General features: G+C 37.0%; 1 protein-coding gene across 1 annotated transcript in view; it reads left to right on the top strand.

Moving 5' to 3' along the window:
• Positions 1–285: 285 nt before the first annotated feature.
• The window catches only part of ITGB8 (integrin subunit beta 8), a 93,169-nt gene continuing 68,738 nt past the window's right edge, over positions 286–24,716 (top strand). The window contains exon 1 of the mRNA XM_017651114.3: positions 286–418. Coding sequence (XP_017506603.3) covers positions 292–418 — 127 coding nt within the window. The 5' untranslated portion in view covers positions 286–291. The remainder of the gene's footprint in view (positions 419–24,716) is intronic.

Raw genomic sequence — 24,716 nt, 5'->3', positions numbered from 1 at the left:
TTTGCTGGCGTCGCCGCCTTGGGCCATTGGCCGTCGAAGGAGGTGCTTCTCGCGGAGATTGCAGGACCGGCCGTGCTGCGCTGGGAGGGCCGTGGGGGCCCTGAGATGAAAAGCGGTGCCGGGGCCAGCGTACCTGCACCGCTTGCTCGGAGCCACAGTGCTCGCCTGCCGTGCCTGCGGGAAACGTCCTAGCGACACTTGGCCCGTGGGCCCCAGAGGTGCGCCCGGGAGGCGCGAGGGCGCATCCGGATAGCAGCCACTCGGCGGGCGCGCTGTGGGCTGCTTTGCATTATGAGCTGCTCGGCCCTGGCTTTTTTTACTGCCGCATTTTTCTGTCTGCAAAACTGCCGGCCAGGTCCTGTCCCATTCCTCCGGGCGGCCTGGATGTTTTCAGTTGTCGTTGGACTGGTCCAAAGTGGTAAGTTGTTTTGCTTTCTGTTGTTTTCTTCTCTTCCCAAAAGGTCTTGGGCCGTCACAAAGAGCACTCTGGCCAGGTAAGTGGCCCAGTGTCAGCCTACATCTGCCCTGAGAACTTCTGAAGGGCTGGTATGTGGCAGCATCCTCTATACAGGCTGTCTGAGGGAGGCCAGGTGTCAAGCATTTCCGCGCCCAGTGACAGCAATAACTATAAGAGGAAACACTGTGTTGCTCCCTGGTGTTGGGGAAGCAATAATAGAATGGAAGTTTGGGAAAGTGAGGGTAATATTTACAGAAACCAATTTAGGGGTTCTGCTCCATCCTTGAAGGCACCCTCCTTGAAGGCATCCTTGAAGATGCTCCCCCATCTTTCCAACATGTGTATCCATTAACTACTAGCTTGCATTTGATTCAAGGCTGGGGATTAATTGGTATAATGGGAGTGAGTCTTCTGTTTTTGAATCCATGAAAGAAAAAGATGACAGCATACAAGTTTCTTATATCACAGTTGATAGAAGAATGAATGAATTAGTCACACTTAAGAAATATTCTTCAAGTCACCATTTTTTCTGCTTTTAAAGAATTCTTAGCAAACTGATCCCTCAGTGAGCTCGAAGGCAGAGACTGAGACACCAAGACAGAACCCTGGACAAAGACTGACAGTTTTCAATCATGGCAAGCCACTTCTGTCAGAATTACCTTGATTTTTTTGAGAGAACATTTTTTTATAAAGTGTATCATCCTCATTTTACCAGTGAGATAGTAATACCTGAACTCCCTAATTCACAAAGAAGAACTCTAGTCAAACAGTACAGGAAAAGGTATTTTGGCACTTCTGAAGTATATGCAAATGTAAGGTGGCAGTACTGTACTGTTAGCAAACAGTAAAACATATAGTAAGTAATACTAATAATCATCAATTTAAGATGGGTTCTTACTATTTTAAACATAGGCCATTTATTTTCACAAATACAGTGATTATTGCATGCTTAATTTTTTTTTTTTTTTACTTTATCTGTTTGGTTATTGAGCCCTTAAATTATTTCAGAGATTTTCCCTGACCTGTCCTGTTGAAGGGGAGTTGTAATTGTTTTGTACATTAAAATAGTCTCCTATGCTTTAAATTGATGTGCCAGGTTGCTGTCTGAACCTAATTAAAACAGTCAAGTCTTAACCTTAATAAGTATTTATAATGGAAATATCCAGCTAGCTTCACTTTCTGTTGCATATATAGGTGTCTAGTATTTGTTTCAAAAGGAGAATTACTCAGTTATGTGAATTGAGAGCAGTTAGTGTAAACTTTTATCGTGTAGTTATTTTTTTGGCTTATATGTTGATTTCAAAATAAGTGAAACTTAAGGAAAGGACAAAGTAACATTCATTATCCATTCTCTTTTAAGTAGAATATGCATTTGTTGCAGGTTTTCCACCAAGCATAATTTCATCCTGTGTTAATAACAAAAGCATTTTTCTAGATTTAGTAAACACATACATACACACATGCATAAAATGACCAAAACATGTGTCAACAGAGTATATACTGTCACCAATACATAGGCAAAAGAAAAACTCCTACTTGCCTCTAGAATTTTCTAAAAATTTAATAATTTTAAAATATCCATTATGTTTGTAAAATCATGTAATAGCATTGTATTTCAATCCAGTGACTATAACTGATTTGAAGCAAGTATTATGAATGGGCTCCCGTGCACCTGCAGTTGTGAAAAGGGAATGTTTATCTGAAATCAGAACAAGGCATCCTTTTCCCAGTCTCTGTCAATATACAAGGGTTTCTGATGTATACTGGTTTGCACTGCAGTTAAAAACATGCAAAAAATTTAAATTATAGCCAGTACAACTCAGAAAATTAGAGATCAGCATAAACTTGTACTTTCAAGATATAGCTACAAGTCTCAAATTGTATGTCTTCACAGTGAAAATTAGATGGTTAAAGCAGAATAGAAATTTAGGTATCAGTTACAAAAGGAATCTGGTTTCCTTGCTCAGTAGTTTACACCAAGGAAATGTTGAGGGCAATAAAGTCATACAAAAAGAAACCATAAAACGCACAACAATATAACTTCGGGTTTAATTTTTGAAATAGAAACATAGATCCCAGTACATAGTGGACTTTACTAATGAATAAATAGTGAGCAAGGAGGATGTTATTAATAAATTCTGAACATTTTCCTGATCCAGAAAAAAGTTACTGGAGTTTGTTTTTCAACTTTCCCTGGTGGAAATTACCGACAATGAGAGAAACAATAACACTATAAAATGTTTAATGAGTAACTGGAAAACACTAAAGAATACCTAGTGGTTAACATTTGAAGAGTTAATGTAACAACACTGTTGTTTCTTCATTTGCTAATTAAAAATATTTTTTTACTTACATTTTCATGTAATATATCAAGTGCAATACAGAGTGACAAATTTTTGAAGTTGACCATTTCTTTAAAAAAAAGTGGGAACTATTATTGCAATGAAATTTTACCTTTTGTGCATTATCAGCTATTTATTCTTTTAAATAATAATCAACTGGATTACACTGTTTTGTAACTCTAGTGTTATCTTACCTCAGAACATACTTCATAGCAAAAATGATCTCAGGTTTCTTTATGCTTATGTAAAGTGAGAGGATATTTATGAGAACCAAGCCTTCAGTTTAAAACTCCAGTCTTTCAAATTTATGTGTACAATAAGCATCCAAAACTAATTCTGTCTTAAAGCAACTGAGACACTTTCTGGTAAGAAAAAGTTTGTGCTGTATATGAAAGCAGAGTAGCTTGATATGATTTGAAAAATGCCAGAAAAATTCCTGACTCCAAAAAGCTCCTTTGCCTAGTACTAGGTAAGATGATTAATGGAAAATGGATAATTTTGTTTCTTAACATCAACTCTTTGTCCATGAACTCTTTGAGGTTTCTTAGATCTGCCCCCTCCTTTTAATATAATGCCACTAGGATAGACAAAACCTGAAATATCCTTCATCCTGTGAGCTTCCTAACCAGTCTAACCTAATCATCTTCCTAACCAGTCTAACCTAATCATTTCATACCTTTGTCCATATTTTACCTCCCTACTCAGGATTTTCCATGGTTCCCATTGTCTTCAGGCTCTTCCATATGGCAGACAAATCCCTTCCAGGACATTCCATATGGAACTCTCCAGCTCTTTATGTCTGTTTCATACCCATGCATGACTCCTTAAGGGAAGAAACTATCTGTTGGTTCTGTGTCGCCAAAGCCTAGCTCATAGTAGGCCTAATAAAATATATGAAATAAATGGCTCAAAAATAAGGTGAAGACAATAGTGATCAGTTTAAAATAGGACAACTAAGCAAATAAGCCCTATTCATGCTAATCTTCACTAGAATTTGACTTTGATATAGTTTCCTTTTAAAAATGAGTTCTAAATTGAACTGCATAAAAGAGACTTATTTCTGCTTTTCCAGTCCACTTAAAAAAAAAGTCGCTTTTAACTTTACCAGCAAATCTTCAGCAAAGATAAAAACAGAAACTTACCATTTTTTACAAATTAGTTTTGCTTTCAAACTTCTGTGCTTATTCTTTTCATTATTGATAATTCTATGAAAAGTAACTCTGATCCTTTACCCTCAATTAGTATTTTAAAATTGATTTCTATTCAAATTATACAAACTGGAATTTATAGTCATTTTAATCAAATACTAAAAAACACAATGAAAAGACAAACTCAATCCACTTAATCATTGTTCATGTCGACTTTCTTAAAGCACTTAAAGCTTTGTGTCAGGCACTGCTCTGGGTGCTAGAGTTAAAAGACTAACAAGAGTGAACGTTTCTGAAGTATTTCCTGTATTCCAGGCACCTTCCTGTACACGTGGTATGAAAATATATTGTATCTTTCAATGCCCACAACTTTCTGATGTAGGTAATTTGATAATTCCTATTTTATAGGTAAGCAAACTAATTAAAGAGACCTTGAGTAACTTCTTCAAGATCTCCTAGGTAATAATCAATGGGATCAGAGTTCAGACTTGGGTGAGTATGGCTCTGCACTCTCAATCACCACTACAGTTTATCTCCCAAGGGTGAGAAGAGGCCCTACCCTGGGCCTTGCAGGAACCTGCATGGCTCTCTCCATGGGCAAGGAAGCCATAGGACATGCCTATCCAGAGTCTTCAATCTCCTTCTATATCATCTCCAGAATTTTCTGCCCAACAGCCCCAAACTACTTTTAGGGCTACACTGTGGGTAGACTGTGCCACCCATATGCCAAATCCTAGGAGGAGGGAAGTAAACAGAGCTTGGACATGCAGGCTAGGGTGTCCACCCAGGTAAGCGATAGGCCACTTGCAAAGCAGAATAAAGCTACAAGTTAAAGAGGAGAGGGGCAAATCAAGGGCTGGAGGGGTAACACTTTACACACTGCCAAGATCCCAACCAGAAATCTAAAGAGTCTGAAATTCTAAATTCAGACCTAGCCTTCTAGTGTATTATAGATGTATATTTATCAAGGTGGGAAAATAGAACTTATTTCACTTGGTTTCTTAGTCTGGGTTATAACTGTTAAATATTTAGTCTTGTTATGTGTACCCTCCACCATTTGTACTCTTGTATTTAACCCTAAAAATGTTAAGGGCAGACTTATCAAGTAATTTAAATATTATTGAGGCAAGGGTAGCAATGAAAGCAACCGAGATCACTGCGTAACAAGAACTAACTCATGTCAAGGTGCTTTTACATATTAGTAACTAAATGCCTTTTGGTAAACTCAAAGATGTATACATATTACCCTGAATCCTTTCTTGCAAATAATGCTAGAGTAAGGGTCTAGCATATACATATTTTTAATTTGGTTTACTTCTTAATTCCCTCTATTAAAACATGTCACAGAACATTTTATTGACACAAATTAGCCAAATTTGGTTGAATTATTCAGCTAGCATATATTTAACATCTATTAGTGAATGAATATGTAGAAAAAATATTTCCATACTGCCTTCATGGACTAAAAGGATTACTTTGCAATTTAAAAATCAATTTTAATGTGACCTCCTTTCTATTTCACAGTAAGTGTATTAGTATAATTTACATTTTAAGGAAAAATGTAATGAAAGTCAAAGTAATGTTCATTGGGATTTTACTATTTAACTAAAACTACTACCTTTCAAGCAAAGTGCTGGATTGATTCTTTGTAGGGAAAAACATATATTAAATTTATCTTCCCTAAGTTATTTTTTTAAAGTTCCCAACTAAAATTACATTAGGAAATAAGCTCATTAAATTAAACTGCAATGTTAAAGTGTAGTGGTCTTAATGGATATATACTCTTACGATGACTTCAAAAGATCTTTTATTTTGAGTGCTGTTATCAAAGTACTAAAAGTTCACATTTTAAAACAACATATAATGTCTTAAAAAAGTGGCCTCTCATGCTAAGTTATCATTGAGCCAACCATTATAGCTGTAGTGGTTTTGGAGATGTGTTAGATCTCTTTCCCAAGTGTTTTTGTTGTTTTGCCTTATTTTGTTTTAATCAACATATACTGTTACAATTTCTCAAAAAGTCTGTTGCCATTCCAGATCAGTATTGCTGCAGTCTGATTTCTTGAGAATTGCAGAAAAAAATCACAGTCCCTAGGTAGCAGAGAGTAAGGAACACAGCTGCCAACAGCTAGTTCAAGCCAGAGTCCATGAGAAAGACCAAGTTTGGAATTGGAAGGAAAGGCTGGTAATGAGGACAGGTGGATGGAAGACAAGAAATATGTCATCTCTGAAGAACTGTATCAAGTATGTATTACTAGGTGATACACTAGGTATGATATTACCAGATGATGTGAAATGTGCAGTGGCTTTTGGCCAGGGATGTTTTGCATGGCTTCAGATATAAAGAATTGGTATTTCAAGATAGGCCAATGGTAAAATGCAGCCACAGTTGAGGTACTCTGTGTTCTACATATACATAGGACACCAGGATCCTGTTCTTGATTTTCAATCACAGATATTTCCCCAGGTACAAGCATTTTTTCCTTTTTTCACTGGGGGCCATATATTTAGTGTAATTCTCTAGTAATTGTTACAGATACTGTGTAGAGAAAGGAGCTGGATAGAAAGCTTCACCCTATGGAATGAATAATTGCCACTATGCTCCAAAGAAGCTGTAGAATATTATGAGATTGAAGAAAATAATTAAAAGAAAAATTCAAAATTCTACAAGATTACATTACAGGAAGTACCATAAGGAGTGCCAAAATAGGCAATGTATTTCCTGATAACCAGCTCAAGTAGGGCTAGGAGGCCAGGTGGACTATGCTTAGTGGTATAAGGTATTAATTAACTGCAGTAGAACAAGGAATACAAGAAAGTTTTGGGGTAAGAAGGAATTGCTGTAGAACTGGCTATTCTAGTTTGAAACAAAGAATGCATTGTAGCAGATTGTATTATTGGCAGAAAACAGATCTAGCTGGTCTCTTTCTTAGTGCAAGGCGTATCTCCCAAGGTATGCCTCAATTGTCCTTTTTGTACATTTGGTTTGGATTTTTATGATGAATTGAAGACGAGTGGACCACAGTTTGCAAAAGAAAGTCCTCTAGAAATGATAGATGGGGCTCAGGTTCTGAGGGAATTCATCTGGAAGACAGTAACACTGAAAAAAGACATTTAAGAAGAGAGTCAATTCCAGACATTCTGAATTTTGGTTAAGAAGGTCCCTTTTGATGAGTGTTTCAATCACAATCATCAGGTGCAGGGTCCTAAGGTAAGGGCCAGTGTATATAATCACAGTGCCTGACCTCTGAGGTGGGTAATGGAAACAAGAGGACTAAATATTATTACTAGAGGACATAGCATGTTTGATGCCCCTTTAAGAATCCAAGGCCACATGATGCCCAGTGGCATCTGATGGGATGATGACAGAGTGGGAGAAGAGGAGGAGGTTCCTAAGCATGTTACCTGTGCCTTGCCAAAGGCAGCATAGCACACTGGAGAAATAAGGGCCAGTGCTTCCTGTTAGGGTGCCTATGCTGTTGATATACATGTCCAGACTGACCCTTGGCTACCTGGGGGTCAGCACAGCCTTGACGCCATAGTTCTCTGCTCTGTGATGCCAGGGCTGCAGACCAGATTTTCTGGTGATGCACTTGTTGTAACAGAAATTGACTTATGAGCATTATAAAGAGTCAGATTATCAGGACTTTTTGGCCTCCCAGAGATGCATTTGATGTTGAGGTTTAAAAAAAGGTAAGTGCTGCTTCTGACTGAATTATTTGTCAGTGTAGAAATTTTTGGTCAGTTAGAACTATCACTGGAAGTTATATCCTTCTTCCTCATAGGATAGACTTCTCATAAGCCACCCAGATAGCATGTTTTTTTTTAACCTACACAGGGCACTTCTCATTAACTTTAGGTTTAATTTCTTTAAATAAAAAGCCCATGTATAGAACCAAGGTTTTCTTGACCCTCTGGCCAAGAAATAATATGTTTCTAACACTATGTTACAAACTTGAGGCTCCAGTGTACACCAGAATTGGGCCTTCAGGTTCTATAGGCCTACCATGGAGTCATAGGACTTATTAACTGATCAACCCACTTTAGGATCTTTGTTAGGGGTCTTTATTGACAAGCATGGAACTAAACAGAAAATCTCAAGAAATATGGAATTACCTAAACTTTTGGAAGCACACCTCTCTAGAATATTGGCATTCCTATATATGATTTCCTATGAAGAATTTGGGTTCCCAGGAACTTTACCCTTAATAGCACAAACTCACCTTTCTAGGGTTTTGAGGATGCTATGCAGTAAGTTGCCCAAGATGGTCCAAATGAGTTGGTTATACAAGGCAGGCTGTTGAACCCTTCCATCCAAAAGATCACAGAGATACTACATGAACATTGGGAGACAGTCAGAGATTTTGAGAATCTGAGAAGCATTATCAATAACATATATATCCATGGCATATTTGGAAAAGGGTCTTTCTTTCATCCCTTTTCCCAACCATTGGCATGCAAAGGTGAAGTGTGGTAGAAGTCTGGGTGTTTCGGGGTTGTCCGGGAGCAAGGAAGCAATGCCCACAAGTGTTCGTGCTGCATATGAGAGCACAGAAGCTCAGAAACAGAATTTGGAGTCTGGCTGTCATTTGTTTGGGAATAGAGCAGAGTCTTCCAGGCCAGAAGGGGCAGGCAAACTGAGCTATTTCTGCACACTCAGTGGATCTGCAATACGGGTCTGACAGGAGGAAGAAACTCTGTAGCCTCAGTCATGGTGAAGAGGTAGCTCCTATTTATCTATACAAATATAATCATACTTGATCATGTATTTAGAAAGTCAGCTTGTGAGGTCTTTAGAACAGTGTAGGGTTTGAACCTGAAAGGGATTAAGTGTTTGAAAACAGAAGAGATCTCAAGTCCAAGAGGAAGCTAAGTAGAAAAAAGAGGGGTTGGCATGTCAAAGTATTAGACATGGATATTGGATGTTATGTGATTATTTCAATTCTCAAATTCTCTGAATAGATTGGTGCTGTTTCACCAGCTTTTGCTGACCCAGCTGAATGGTCTGACTCTCAACAGCAACCTAACAATACTATGTGATTTTTAACAAACATATTTGGGAGCCAGACAGAGCAGAGATGCAATCATGTAATAAAAGAACCTGGCAAATTCCTCAGGGAAGTTTTCTCTGACCTTCCCTGTTTCCCCTTTAGGTGACATCATCCTGTCATCTGCTGCCACAGCACCCTGCCTGTTCCTTTCCAAAGCACACTTAAGGTTCTGTCATAAGTGAGTTTTTGCTGTTACACTGTAAACTTCAAAAGGCATTTTTTTAATATCGATATACAATTTTACATTGGTTTCAGATGTACAACACAGTGCTTCAACAGTTATCCAGATTTACTATATTCTTACCTCCTCTTGTGGTTACTACCTATCAATGTAGAAACATGTTACAGAATCAGACTATATTTTCCATGTTGCATTACCATTCCCGTGAACAACTGATATTGTGATTGCAAATTATTGTGCCCCTTTACCCCCCTCACCTTTCCCCACCACCTGACCCAACATGTAGCCCTTGGTAACTACTAGTCACTTCTCAGTGTCTGTAAGTCTACTGCTGTTTTGTTCCTTCTGTTGTGCTTTGTTTCATATTCCACAAGTAAGTGACATTTGGTATTTGTCTTTCTCCACCTCACTTATTTCACTGAGCACAATACCTTCTAGATCCATCAATATTGTTGGAAATGGCAGATTTCTCTTCTTTTAATGGCTGAATAATATTCCACTGTGTATATGTACCACATCTTCTTTATCCATTTATCTACTGATGGACACTTAGGTTGCTTCCATTTCTTGGTTACTGTAAATAGTGTGGTGATAAACATAGAGACACATGCATCTTTTTGAGTCAGGGATTTTATTTTCTTTGGGTAAACTCATAGAAGTAGAATTAATGGATTGAGTGGTATTTCCCTTTTTAGTATTTTGAGGAAACCACATACTGCTTTCCATAGCAGTTACAAAAATTTACATTCCCAACAGTGTAGGAGGGTTATCATTTCTCCACATACTTGCCAACATTTGCTATTTCTTGTCTTTTGGATAGTGGCCATTCAAACTGGTGTGAGGTAATATCTCATTGTGGTTTTAATTTGCATTTCCCTGATGATTAGTGATATGGAGCATCTTTTCATGTGCCTGTTGGCCAACTGTATTTCTTCTTTTGTGAAATGTCTGTTCAGGTCCTCTACCCATTTTTTAATTGGGTTATTTGGTTTTTTGGGTGTTGAGGTCTGTGAGTTCTTTATTTATTTTGAATGTTAACCCATTATCAGATGATGAATATATTCTCTGATACTGTAGGATGTCTTTTTGCTCTGAAGATGGTGTTCTTGCTGTACAAAAGCTTTTCAGTTTGATGCAATCCCACTTGTTGATTTTTATTTTGTTTCCTTGCTTGAGGTGATGTGTCCTGGAAAGAAAATACTCATACTTAACGTTCAAGAGATTTTTGCCCTTGTTTTCTTCTAAGAGTTTTATATTTTCATGACTTATATTCAGGTCTTTGATCCATTTCAAGTTTGCTTTTGTGTTTGGAGTTAGACAATAATTTAGTTTCTTCTACTTATAGGTAGATGTCCAGTTTTGCCAACACCAGTTGTTGAAAAGGCTGTGTTTTCCCTATTGTATATTCTTGGTTCCTTTATCATATATTAATTGACCATATATGTGTGGGTTTATTTCTGGGTTCTTTATTCTGTTCCATTGATCTATGGGTCTATTCTTGTGCCAGTACCAAATTGTTTTGATTACTGTGGCTTTGTAGTAGAGCTTGAAGTTAGGGAGCTTAATCCCTCCAGCTTTGTTCTTTTTTCTTAGGATTGCTTTGGCTATTCAGGGTCTTTTTTGTTCCATATGAATTTTAGAACTATTTGTTCTAGTTCACTGAAAAATGCTGTTGGTTTTGATAAGATCTTGATAACATTGTATTGAATCTGTAAATTGCTTTGGGCAGGATGGCCATTTTGGCAATATTAATTCTTCCTATCCATGAGCACAGGATATATTTCCATTTAATGGTGTCTTCTTTAATTTCTCACCTGAGTGTCTCATAGTTTTCAGAGTATAGGTCTTTCACCTCCTTGATTAGGTTTATTCCTAGGTATCTTACTATTTTTGATATAATTGTAAATGGCATTGATTTCCTGATTTCTCCTCCTGCTAATTCATTTTTAGTATATAGGAATGCAACAGATTTTTGTGTATTTGTTTTGTGTCCTGCAACTTTGCTAAATTCAGTTATTAGTTCTAACAGTTTTTTGGTGGAGTCTTTAGGGTTTTCTATGTATAATATGTCATCTGTAAATAGTGACAGTTTAACTTCTTCCTTACCAATCTGGATGCCTTTTAACTCTTTGCATTTTCTAATTACCATGGCTAGGACTCTGGTTCTTTGTTGAATAAGTCATGAAAGTGGGCATCCTTATCTTGTTCCTGATCTTAGTAGAAAAGCTTTCAGCTTTTCACTGTTAAGTATGGTGTTGGCTATGGGTTTGTTGTATATGGCCTTTATTATGTTGAGGTATGTATCCTCTATACTGATATTGTTGAGAGTTTTTATCACGAATGGATGTTGAATTCTGTCAGTGCTTTTCACCATCTCTTGAGATGGTCATGTGGTTTTTTTATCCTTTTTTGTTAATGTGCTTTATGATACTGATTTAGAAATATTATACCATTCTTGGATCCCTGGAATAAACCTCACTTGGTCATGATGGATGATCTTTTTGATTTATTTTTGGATTCAGTTTAGTAATGTTTTGTTGAGGATTTCTGCATTTATATTCATCAGGGATAGTGGTCCGTAATTTTTTTTTTGTGGTGTTTTTGTCTGGTTTTGGTACTAGAGTATTGTTGGCCTCACAGGATGAATTTGGAAGTATTCTCTCCTCTTCTGCTTTTTGGAACACTTTAAAAGGGATGGGTATTAACTCTTCCTTAAATATTGGTAGAATTCAGCTGTGAAGCCATCTGGATCTGGACTTTGGTTTTTTTGGAGTCTTTTGATTACCAGTTCAATTCCATTGCTGTTAATTGGTCTGTTCAGATTTTCTGTTTCTTCCTGAGTCAATCTTGGAAGGTTGTATTTATTCCATATCTTCTAGAATGTCCATTTTTTCTAGGTTGTCCAATTTAATAGCATATACTTTTTCATAGTATTCTGTAATATATCTGTGTGTTTCTGTGGTATTCATTGTGACTATTCCTTCTGTTTCTGATTTCATTTATTTCTGTACTCCTTTTTTCTTGATAAGTCTGGCTAAGGGTTTATCTACTTCATTTATTTTCAAAAAGAACCAGCTCCTGATTTCACTGACTTTTTTCTATTGTTTTACTCTTCTCTATTTTATTGATTTCTACTCTGATCCTTCTTATGCCTTTTCCTCTACTAACTTTGGATTTCACTCATTCTTCTTTTTCTAGTTTCTTTAATTGTGAGTTTAGACTTTTTATTTGGGATTGTTCTTATTTCTTGAGGTAGGACGATAGTGCTATGTACTTCCCTCTTAGAACTGCTTTTGTGGTGTCCCACAAACTTTGAACTGTTGAATTTTTGTTTTCATTTATCTCTATGTACTGCTTTGTTTATTATTTCATTGTTTTAATTTGTTCATTGATTCAGTGACTATTTAGAAGCATATTGTTAAACCTCCATATGTTTGTAGGTTTTCGCTTTCTCTGTATGATTCATTTCTAGTTTCATATCATTGTAGTCTGAGAAGCTGCTTGATACAATTTCAATCTTTTTGAATTTACTGAGGCTCTTTTTGCATCTTTATATGTGATCTATTCTGGAGACTATTCCATGTACACTTGAGAAAAATGTGTATCCTGTTGTTTTGGGGTGGAATATTCTGTAGATATCTGTTAAGTCCATTTGATCTAATGTATTGTTCAGTACCTCGATTTCCTTATTTATATTCTGTCTGGTTTATCTGTCTACTGATGTGAGTGGTGTGTTAAATTCACCTAAAGTGAATGTGTTGCAATCTATTTCCTCCTTTAATTCTGTTAGTATTTGTTTTACATATTTAGGTGTGCCTATGTTGGGTGCATAAATATTTATATACAGTTATATCCTCTTGTTGGACTGACCTCTTTCTAATTATGTAATGTCCTCTTTGTCTCTTGTTATCCTCTTTGTTTTGAAGTTGATTTTGTCTGATACTCCTGCTTTTTTCTCCCTATTATTTGCATCAAATACCTTTTTCCATCCTTTCACTTTTAGTCTGTATGTCTTTGAATCTGAAATGGGTCTCCTGAAGGCAGCATATAGATGGATCTTGTTTCTTTATGTTTTCTGCCACTCTGTCTTTTTACTGGTTCATTCAGTCCATTTACATTTAAGATAAAATTATTGATAGATATATACTAATTTCCATTTTATTGATTGTTTTCTGTTATTTTTATAGCTCCTCTCTGTTCCTTTCTTCCTTTCTTACACTCTTCTCTTGTTATTTGATGGTTTTCTTTAGTGTTGTGATTGGATTTTCTTTTTAAATTTTTTTTATTGTGGGCTTTAGTTTTGTGGTTACCAAAGGTTCATGGATACCTTCTTTACTATATAACATTATATCTTAAGTTGCTGATTACTCTATTTCAAACACAGTCTAAAGGTACTAATTTTTTTTCTTCTTCCTCCTCATTTTATGTACTAAATATCATACTCTGTGCTTTTTGTATATCCCTTGACTGATTTTCTGTATAGTTGATTTTGCTTCTTTTATTTTGTTTTAATTTCATACTTGCTTGGTAACTAGTTGGTCTACTACCTATATTGTGGGTTTATTTTCACTGGTGAAAGCTATTTAACTTAGGAACATTTCCATCTACAGCAGTTCCTTTAACATATCCTGTAAGGCTGGCTTAGTGGTGGTTAATTCCTTCAACTTCTGTTTGTCTGGATATTGTTTAATCACTGATTCAAATTTAATTGATAATATTTCTGGGTAGAGGATTCTTAGTTGGAGGCCTTTTGTTTTATTACACTAAATATATCATGGCACTCCCTTCTGGCCTTTAGTTTCTGCTGAGAAGTCTGATGATAGCCTGATGGGGTTTCCCCTATAATTAATTTTTTTTCTCTCACTGGCTGCTTTCAGTACTCTCTCCCTACCCTTGATCTTTGACATTTTATTTATTATGTGTCTTTGTCTTGTCTTCTTGGGGTTCCTTTATTTAGGGGCTTTCTGTGCTTCCATGACCTGAGTGTCTTTCCAGATTGGGGAAGTTTTCAACAATTATTTCCTCAAAGAGCCTTTCTACCCATTTTCTCTCTCTTCTTCTTATACCCTATTCTGTGAATAGTGTTTTGTTGGGATTGGTCACACAGCTTCCTAGAGAATCTTTTTTCTCTGTGTTCCTCAGCTTCTTTGTTTTCCCATTCTCTAACTCCCATTTCATTTACCATCTCCTCTACATTATCTAATCCCTCCACTGTATGTTTCATTTCAGTACTGTATTCTTCAGCCCTGAGTAGCTCTTTCTCAGGTCTTCTATCTCTTTGTTGAAGTCTTCCCTGAGATCTTAAATATTTTTCTGTAAATCTGTAAGAATATTTATGACTTTTACTTTGAGGTCTTTGTCAAAAATATTGGTGATCTCCATTTCATTTCTGGTGTCTTGTCCTGTAGTTGTGTTTGGAATATATTGCTCTGCCTCATTTTGTCAGGGTTTTGTATTTCTTACTTTGTATTAGATGGTGCTGCTATGCTTCCTGATCTATAGAGTAATAGCTTTATGAAGGAGGCATCCTATGGTGCCCATAAGCTCAAGACTCTTTACTCTCCAGTGTCTGGTTCTACTTTGCAGAAGCCCCAGCTGTTGTTGATGTGCAGTGGATAAAGCCACCTTTGTCTGTCTGTCTATTGCTAGTGGTCTGAGTGTTCAGCACTGGCAGTTTGCCTCAGTAGCCTTTGTGATGTGAGAAGAAGCATCTACTTAGATCACTGTGTGTGGGCCTGCCCTCTGCCTGCCCTGCAGCAATGTGGGCTGCAGGGTTAATGGGGTGGATAGGGTTGTTGTGTGGCTCTGGGGCAGTGCAGGATGCACAGCACTGGGCTTGGATACCCACATGGAGAAAGGCCCTCTTGGGGCTGGCTCCTGCAGGCACCTCCCTGATTGGGCTGAAATGGTGCCTAGAAAGCTGGGAGAGTTGTCTCTGCCTACCAGGCAGCAATGTCTGATAATGATGCTGGGTCGAGTGAGTTGGCTTACTGGCAGTGCACGCAGGGTGGCAGCTCAGGGCTACCAGTGAGGGGGATGGAACATCTGGGCGTCCCAAGAGTTCCCGACTGTGGGGCCAATGGAGGGCTGGGGAGTTATCGTCTAGGCAGGTACCCTAATCTTAAGATTCTGTGAAATTCCATGGTATAGAGCAGTATTAAATAATTGCCAAATAGTTGATGGATGGATGAATACCACCTGAATCATTATAACTTCAAAACTCCTTAGGTGAAATTTTCTGCTTTCTATCCCCAGATGATAATTTCCTTGCCTTTTTGACCAAACCTTTGCCCATTCTCTTCCTTCTAATCAAGGAACCTTTTAATAATACTAGCAGTGTTGCCAGGAATGTGAAAGAATGTGAATACTCATTATAGTTATAGTAAAACCCTGGTTACCTAGAGTATATGTGAAATGTGGTGTTTTAAGTAATTAAATTCATGGTCATTCATGTTTTGACTCCTTTTGAAAATTTTTCAAATATGTGTTTATAAAATTTCCTGTCTTAGTAAATACATTATACAGATTTTGAGGGGAGCCTCACAGTTATCATTCAATTAATAAATCCAAAAGTATTGTTTAAGTACTACTTGGGCATTTGACAGTGTCTTAGTTGCCATGGGGACAGAGGAGAAATAAGATATCATGCACACATGACAGCTGAACCTGGGATCTGTGTGCCCAGAAAGCAAGACAGTTATGTGGGCTGAAGTGAGTAGTCTGGTTCATTAGTGCTGCAGCTCTTTAGATTTTCAAAGTCAGACAGGATAGGATATAGGTCAGATGTGTCCTGATGCCAAAACAGAACCTGAAAGTCTCTTCTAAATACTAATACTCAGCTTTAATTTTTCCTACACTTCAGCATGCTTCCATACACTTTAGCAGATAATTAAAGTATACAGCTTTGATTAACTATTTAAATTTTACTATAAATATGGTTCACCTTTTTTGGCACAGAATACTCCTAGAGACTGTCATAAAATGCATCAGCATAAACAAAATTCAGGTTATGTATCCTTCCCCATAATGGTACACATGACTGTTTGCATTGTTCTTAGATATAAGCAGAAACTGCTAAAATGAAGTATGTAAAGACAGGAAAAAGTGGGACTAATTTATCAAATGATAGAAATATCAAAGTGGCAAGATTCAGAAACAACAGTTCAGAAAATAAAAAGTGTTATGTGTGAGCACTGGAAAGAAGTACAGAACGGCCCAGTAATGGACAAATCTTCACCAACAGGAGGCATTCTGAGCTGAGTTCTGGAGTTGACTGACAGAAGGGAGCACAATTGGGAGAAAGTTGCCTAAATAACACAGAAGTAAGCATATCAAATCAAAGAGAGAGAGAGAGAGAGAGAGAGAGAGAGAGAAACACATAGGCCAATGCCAAGGAGACATGCATTCATCCTCTCATTCAACAAAAATGTACCAAGTCTCTATAATGTGCCAGAGTGCTCAGGGATACAGCAGTGAACAAATCAAACAGAAGTTTCTGCCCTCATGGAGTTTACATTCTAATGGGACAAGGCAGACCACAGACAAAATAAATAGAAGGTATATAGCATGCCAGTAGGTGTCTTTATAGAAGAAAAAAGCTCAAATAAGGAGTAAGGAATGCTGGAAAGAGAGATGCGAACCGACAATGCTTTGCAAGTGAAAAGGTTACACAAAGACTTTTCAAACTGCCTAATAGCCTCTCCTCCCTGGAGGAATTTGCTTCTGACTAAATATATTTATATATGTGTAATGTGTAAATTATACACAAACCTGCATAATATGCAACTAACTAAAACAAAATACAAATAACTAAATAACATACATAGAAATAACTAATTCAATGCAGAATGTAAGTAACACAATGCAAATTTTATAAAGATTCAAAAGTTAAAAGTCAGCCACACCTGAAGAGAGTAGGCAGAAATTAAGGGTGGAGATAGTGTGTAAGTGAGATAAGTGTCTAAACTCGATGTTGAAGAACTGGCAGGATTGTTTGTAACTAAGGGAAATGCCCAGAATGACTCCACTGGTGGAAAAGAAGCATACAATATTGCCGGTAAGTTAAGGCCTCAGGAGATAAGTGAAAAAAGAGAGTTGTAGAATTAGATTATAGGTAGATTTGTTTGAACTTTACTACTCAAGAGGCAAAAAATCACTGAAGGCTTTTTATTTGATTGTTTAGAAGGGTAGTAATACAATACATTAAAGACACTGTATCAGAAAGCAGATCTGGGAGTGACTTTTTAATGGATTTTAGTGGTAGATACCCAAGGTAAAAGACTGAGAAATTTGTTACAATAAAGCAAATGATGAATAATGAGCACCTAACCTAGGGTGAAGTCCACTAAGGGAGAAATGACTATTAAGGATACGGAAGCAGAAGCAAGAAGCCTTGGTAATTGACAGGTTGTTGGGATCATGGCAGAAGGAAGAGGCAAGGTTGACCACAAAGATTTAAAGCAAATGACTAAGAAAATGATATACTTAACAGAAATAGATCAGTCAAGTCAGGAAGATCTATTGGTGGGCTGGAAGTTTTTTTCATTTGACACTTGTCGATTTTGAAGTTCCAGCAGGAATCTAAGTATGATATACAGAAGATTGTTAAAAATTCAAGACAAACTTTGGTGAGCATTTGGAACTGCAGATACTGATTTGGTGGTCATGTGCAAGGGGGTGAGACATAAAGTCTTGTTAGTTTATGAAACCATCAAGGTATAGAGTTTAGAAATGTAAAAATAGACAAAAAGATAAAAAGATAACTAGCTGTGAGAATGGGAGAAGTGGAAGCGTGCCCACTCATTGTTAAAAGACAGAGGGCATTTAAACATTATTAAATGCTAGTTGTTAAATATAATTAGGAAATTATTGGTTGCCTTTGAGTGAGCAATTTACTAGATGGATAGAGGAAATTAATTGGCAAGGAGGAAAACTCTTCTTCCTCCAAAAAGAGAACAAAGACAATTTTGAGTTTTTTCAAAAAGTAAAGTTACTTAGATTTTCTAGGTAATATAAAAGTAAGGCTAAGGTCATATGAGGTTAAGTATGAGGACGTGGCAAAAGTACTTGGGGAATTGAGGAGAAAGAATTGGAATAGTGAATGTTAGAAACTATGATGGAACATCAAGAAATGAAAAAGCAAGTCCTGGGAGCTAGTTGAGGTGAAAGGAATTTGCAAGATACCCAGTCCTTAGTAGGCCCATGACAGCACCCACAAAGGCAGTTTCTGATGCTAATGTTGAAGCTATTGCTGAGGAGTATTGCTCTGTCTGTGTCTCAACTACTTCTGTTTATTTTCAACTCCTAGTTTAGAACTCTTGGTTCAGGAGCCCAACTTCTCTCCCACCCCCTGGCTCCTCCGGGGACCCATATGGCTCATGAGAATTTCCTGCCATAGTCCCTGGCCCCAGGCATTCCCCATGACTCGGCCCAAGGTGGAGGACTGAGATGTGAGGGTTGTTTGGATGGTTACATGTAACTGGGTGAGGCCAAATCCCGTAAGCAAGGCAATGAATACACTAAAATTTAGAAGAGAGTCTGGTGATGGTCACAAAGGTAGAGCAGGGCATATTAAATAAGAGCTGTGAACTTTGAAAGAATAAAGGTTGATACTGTTGGGAGGTGGGGAGGTAGGGAAAGGGGACAACCCTAGAAGCAGCCAGTGAGTACAGGGAGATTAAAACATTGGTTGAAGATTGACTCAAAAAATGATGAATTCTGATAAAGCTGAATTTTGATGAAGGGTAAGTAGTAATTGCACCATCTTGAGAAATATAGAGAATATGGAACAAGAATTTCATAGGACAATACAGGCTATAAATTAGTTCATTATATAGTATTAACATTAAATGTACCAAATCACCAACTCAGTGGTGGTTTTGTAAGAGAATATCCATATTCTTAGGAAGTACACACTGAAGACCATGAGGTTAAGCACTGATAACTAATATATATATACTTTTATGTATATAGAAGTACCTAGGCAGATTCCAGCCAATGTAATTAAACTGGAAAATTATGAAACAGTTTAATATAATTAAAGTATTATAGAAGGTTAAATTTCTATCCTATAAGATAGGTGAAAAACTTTTAATTACAATTCAGAATTTCCTCTCCCTCAGCCCAAAGGTAAGTTAGATTTTATAAAAGATGAAGTATTTAGGATAATCTTGGCACTGAAAATAGAAGAGATTTTGCTGCAGAGAATAGAATGTAAAATATATTGTTAATGTGTACATCAAATTATACTAGTATATATTAGTATTAGTGATAATCTAATTATCACTTACTATTTACTTAGATACTTAATTTATCTTGGTATTACTACCTATTCCTTTCAGTTCTTCATGCTGCTGAGGGCTTTCAAGAAGTTTGTAGTAGAATTCTAATAAAAAATAATTTTTAATTTGAAAAAAATTTATTATCCTACAACTCAGTTTGATCTATTTGAAGGAACATTAAAATAACTGACCCCTTGATCAGAATAGCAAATATAAGGTAGGGATAAATAGCTAACCACAAAACGATCTGTATGTATCTGTAAGTCAAAAGATTTATATAATGTGTCGCTGGCTTACTTTTTTTTTCAAATTGTAATGGTGCATTATTTCACTGGCTATTGTTCCATGTTGATCCATGATCTTTGCACACTGATTCCAGAGTAATTTTTTTTTGTTATCATTAATCTACAATTACATGAAGAACATTATGTTTACTAGGCGTCCCCCTTCACCAAGTCCCCCCCAAATATTCCATTACAGTCACTGTCCATCAGCGTAGTAAGATGCTGTAAAATCACTACTTGTCTTCTCTGTGTTGTAACACCCTCCCCGTGCCCCCCACACACACATTATACATGCTAATCCTAATGCTCCCTTTCTTCCCCCCCCCCCTTACCCCTCCCTTCCCACCCATCCTCCCCAGTCCCTTTCCCTTTGGTAACTGTTAGTCCATTCATGGGTTCTGTGATTCTGCTGCTGTTTTGTTCCTTCAGTTTTTCTTTGTTCTTATACTCCACAGATGAGTGAAATCATTTGGTACTTGCCTTTCTCTGCCTGGCTTATTTCACTGAGCATAATACCCTCTAGCTCCATCCATGTTGCTGCAAATGGTAGGATTTGTTTTCTTCTTATGGCTGAATAACATTCCATTGTGTATATGTACCACATCTTCTTTATTCATTCATCTACTGATGGACACTTAGGTTGCTTCCATTTCTTGGCTATTGTAAATAGTGCTGCAAAAAACATAGTGGTACATCTGTCTTTTTCAAACTGGGCTGCTGCATTCTTAGGGTAAATTCCTAGAAGTGGAATTCCTGGGTCAAATGGTATTTCTATTTTGAGCATTTTGAGGAACCTCCATACTGCTTTCCACAATAGTTGAACTAATTTACATTCCCACCAGCAGCTGTAGGAAGGTTCCCCTTTCTCCACAACCTCACTAACATTTGATGTTGTTTATCTTTTGGATGGTGGCCATCCTTACTGGTGTGAGGTGATATCTCATTGTGGTTTGAATTTGCATTTCGCTGATGATTAGCGATGTGGAGCATCTTTTCATGTGTCTGATGGCCATCTGAATTTCTTCTTTAGAGAACTGTCTATTCAGCTCCTCTGCCCATTTTTTAATTGGATTATTTGCTTTTTGTTTGTTGAGGTGTGTGAGCTCTTTATATATTTTGGATGTCAACCCTTTATCAGATCTGTCATTTCTGAATATATTCTCCCATACTGTAGGATAACTTTTTGTTCTATTGATGGTGTCCTTTGCTGTACAGAAGCTCTTTAGCTTGATATAGTCCCACTTGTTCATTTTTGCTTTTGTTTCCCTTGCCTGAGGAGAAACATTCATGAAGAAGTCGCTCATGTTTATGTCTGAAAGATTTTTGCCTATGTTTTTTTCTAAGAGTTTTATGGTTTCATGACTTACATCCAGGTCTTTGATCCATTTCGAATTTACTTTTGTGTATGGGGTTAGACAGTGGTCCAGTTTCATTCTCTTACATGTAGCTGTCCAGTTTTGCAGCACTATCTGTTGAAGAGACCGTCATTTCCCCATTGTATGTCCATGGCTCCTTTATCATATATTAATTACCATATATGTTTGTGTTAATGTTTGGAGCCTCTATTCTGTTCCACTTGTCTATGGCTCTGTTCTTGTGCCAGTACCAAATTATCTTGATTGCTGTGGCTTTGTAGTAGAGCTTGAAGTTGGGGAGCGAGATCCCCCCTACTTTATTCTTCCTTCTCGGGATTCCTTTGGCTATTCGGGGTCTTTGGTGGTTCCATATGAATTTTTTAACTATTTGTTCCAGTTCATTGAAGAATGCTGTTGGTAATTTGATAGGGATTGCATCGAATCTGTATATTGCTTTGGGCAGAATGGCCATTTTGACAATATTAATTCTTCCTAGCCAGGAGCATGGGATGAGTTTCCATTTGATAGTGTCCTCTTTAATTTCTCTTAAGAGTGTCTTAAAGTTTTCAGGGTATAGGTCTTTCACTTCCTTGGTTAGGTTTATTCCTAGGTATTTTATTCTTTTTGATGCTATTGTGAATGGAATTGTTTTCCTAATTTCTCTTTCTATTAGTTCATTGTTAGTATATAGGAAAGCCACAGATTTCTGTGTGTTAATTTTGTATCCTGCAACTTTGCTGAATCCTGTTATTAGTTCTAGTAGTTTTGGAGTGGAGTCTTTAGGGTTTTTTATGTACAATATCATGTCATCTGCAAATAGTGACAGTTTAACTTCTTTACCAATCTGGATTCCTTGTATTTCTTTGTTTTGTCTAATTGCCATAGCTAGGACTTCCAGTACTATGTTGAATAACAGTGGGGAGAGTGGGCATCCCTGTCTTGTTCCTGATCTCAGGAAAAGCTTTCAGTTTCTAGCTGTTCAGTATGATGTTGGCTGTGGGTTTATCATATATGGCCTTTATTATATTGAGGTACTTGCCCTCTATGCGCATTTTGTTGAGAGTTTTTATCATGAATGGATGTTGAATTTTGTCGAATGCTTTTTCAGCATCTATGGAGATGATCATGTGGTTTTTGTCCTTCTTTTTGTTGATGTGGTGGATGATGTTGATGGACTTTCGAATGTTGTACCATGGGATGAATGCCACTTGGCCATGGTGTATGATTCTTTTGATGTATTTTTGAATTCAGTTTGCTAATATTTTGTTGAGTATTTTTGCATCTACGTTCATCAGGGATATTGGTCTGTAGTTTTCTTTTTTTGTGCTGTCTTTGCCTGGTTTTGGTATTAGGGTGATGTTGGCTTCATAGAATGAGTTTGGGAGTATTCCCTCCTCTTCTATTTTTGGAAAACTTTTAAGGAGAATGGGTATTATGTCTTCTCTATATGTTGATAAAATTCTGAGGTACATCCATCTGGCCCAGGGTTTTTGTTCTTGGGTAAGTTTATGATTACCACTTCAATTTCATTGCTGGTAATTGGTCTGTTTAGGTTTTCTGTTTCTTCCTTGGTCAATCTTGGAAGGTTGTATTTTTCTAGGAAGTTGTCCATTTCTTCTAGCTTTTCCAGCTTCTTAACATATAGGTTTTCATAGTAGTCTCTAATAATTCTTTGTATTTATATGGGGTCCATCGTGATTTTTCCTTTCTCATTTCTGATTCTGTTGATGTGTGTTGATTCTCTTTTTTTCTTAATAAGTCTGGCTAGAGGCTTAGCTATTTTGTTTACTTTCTCAAAGAACCAGCTCTGGGTTTCATTGATATTTTTTCTATTGTTTTATTCTTCTCAATTTTGTTTATTTCTTCTCTGATCTTTATTATATCCCTCCTTCTGCTGACTTTAGGCCTCATTTGTTCTTCTTTTTCCAATTTCAATAATTGTGATGTTAAACTTCTTTTGGGATTGTTCTTCCTTCTTTAAATATGCCTGGATAGCTATACACTTTCCTCTTAAGACTGCTTTCGCTGCATCCCACAGAAGTTGGGGCTTTGTGTTGTTGTTGTCATTTGTTTCCATATATTGCTTGATCTCTATTTTAATTTGGTCATTGATCCATTGATTATTTAGGAACATGTTGTTAAGCCTCCATGTGTTTGTGAGCCTTTTTGCTTTCTTTGTACAATTAATTTCTAGTTTTACACCTTTGTGGTCTGAAAAGTTGGTTGGTAGGATTTCAATCTTTTTGAATTTACTGAGGCTCTTTTTGTGGCCTAGTGTGTGCTCTATTCTGGAGAATGTTCCATGAGCACTTGAGAAGAAAGTTTATCCTGTTGCTTTTGGATGTAGAATTCTATATATGTCTATTAGGTCCATCTGTTCTAGTGTGTTGTTCAGTGCCTCTATGTCCTTACTTATTTTCTGTCTGGTGGATCTATTCATTGGAGTGACTGGTGTGTTGAAGTCTCCTAAAATGAATGCATTGCATTCTATTTCCTCCTTTAATTCTCTTAGTATTTGTTTCACATATGCTGGTGCTCCTGTATTGGGTGCATATATATTTATATATATCCTCTTGTTGGACTGACCCCTTTATCATTATATAATGTCCTTCTTTATCTCATTACTTTCTTACTTTTAAAGTCTATTTTGTCTGATACTAGTACTGCAACACCTGCTTTTTTCTCCCTATTGTTTGCACGAAATATCCTTTTCCATCCCTTGACTTTTAGTCTGTGCATGTCTTTGAGTTTGAGGTGAGTCTCTTGTAAGCAGCATATAGATGGGTCTTGCTTTTTTATCCATTCTATTACTCTGTGTCTTTTCATTGGTGCATACAGTCCGTTTACATTTAGGGTGATTATTGAGAGATATGTACTTATTGCCATTGCAGGCTTTAGATTTATGGTTACCAAAGGTTCAAGGTTAGCTTCTTTAGTATCTTACTGTCTAACTTATCTCGCTTAATGAGCTATTATAAACACTGTCTGGAGATTCTTTATTTCTCTCCCTTCTTATTCCTCCTCCTCCATTCTTCATATGTTGCGTGTTCTGATCTGTGCTCCTTTGTATTTCCTTTGACTGCTTTTGTGGGTAGTTGATTTTATTTTTTGCCTTTAGTTAGTGTTTGGTTGGTCTGCTTTCTTTGCTATTATTTTATTTTCTCTGGTGACATCTAGTCTTAGGAGTGCTCCCATCTAGAGCAGTCCCTCTAAAATACCCTGTAGAGATGGTTTGTCAGAGGCAAATTCCCTCAACTTTTGTTTGTCTGGGAATTGTTTAATCCCTCTTTCATATTTAAATGATAATCATGCTGGATACAGTATTCTTGGTTCAAGGCCCTTCTGTTTCATTGCATTAAGTATATCATGCCATTCTCTTCTGGCCTGTAAGTTTCTGTTGAGAAGTCTGATGATAGCTTGATGGGTTTTCCTTTGTAGGTAATCTTTTTTCTCTCTCTAGCTGCCTTTAATACTCTGTCCTTGTCCTTGATCTTTGCCATTTTAATTATTATATATCTTGGTGTTGTCCTCTTTGGGTCCCTTCTATAGAGAGTTCTGTGTACTTCCCCGGTCTGAGAGACTATTCCCCCCCCACCCACCCACTGAGTTTGGGGAAGT

The sequence above is a fragment of the Manis javanica genome, chromosome 6 (assembly GCF_040802235.1).
Source record: "Manis javanica isolate MJ-LG chromosome 6, MJ_LKY, whole genome shotgun sequence".
Taxonomy (NCBI): domain Eukaryota; kingdom Metazoa; phylum Chordata; class Mammalia; order Pholidota; family Manidae; genus Manis; species Manis javanica.
The sequence above is the reverse complement of the archived record's forward strand: the minus strand, read 5'-3'. Positions and strand labels throughout refer to the sequence as shown.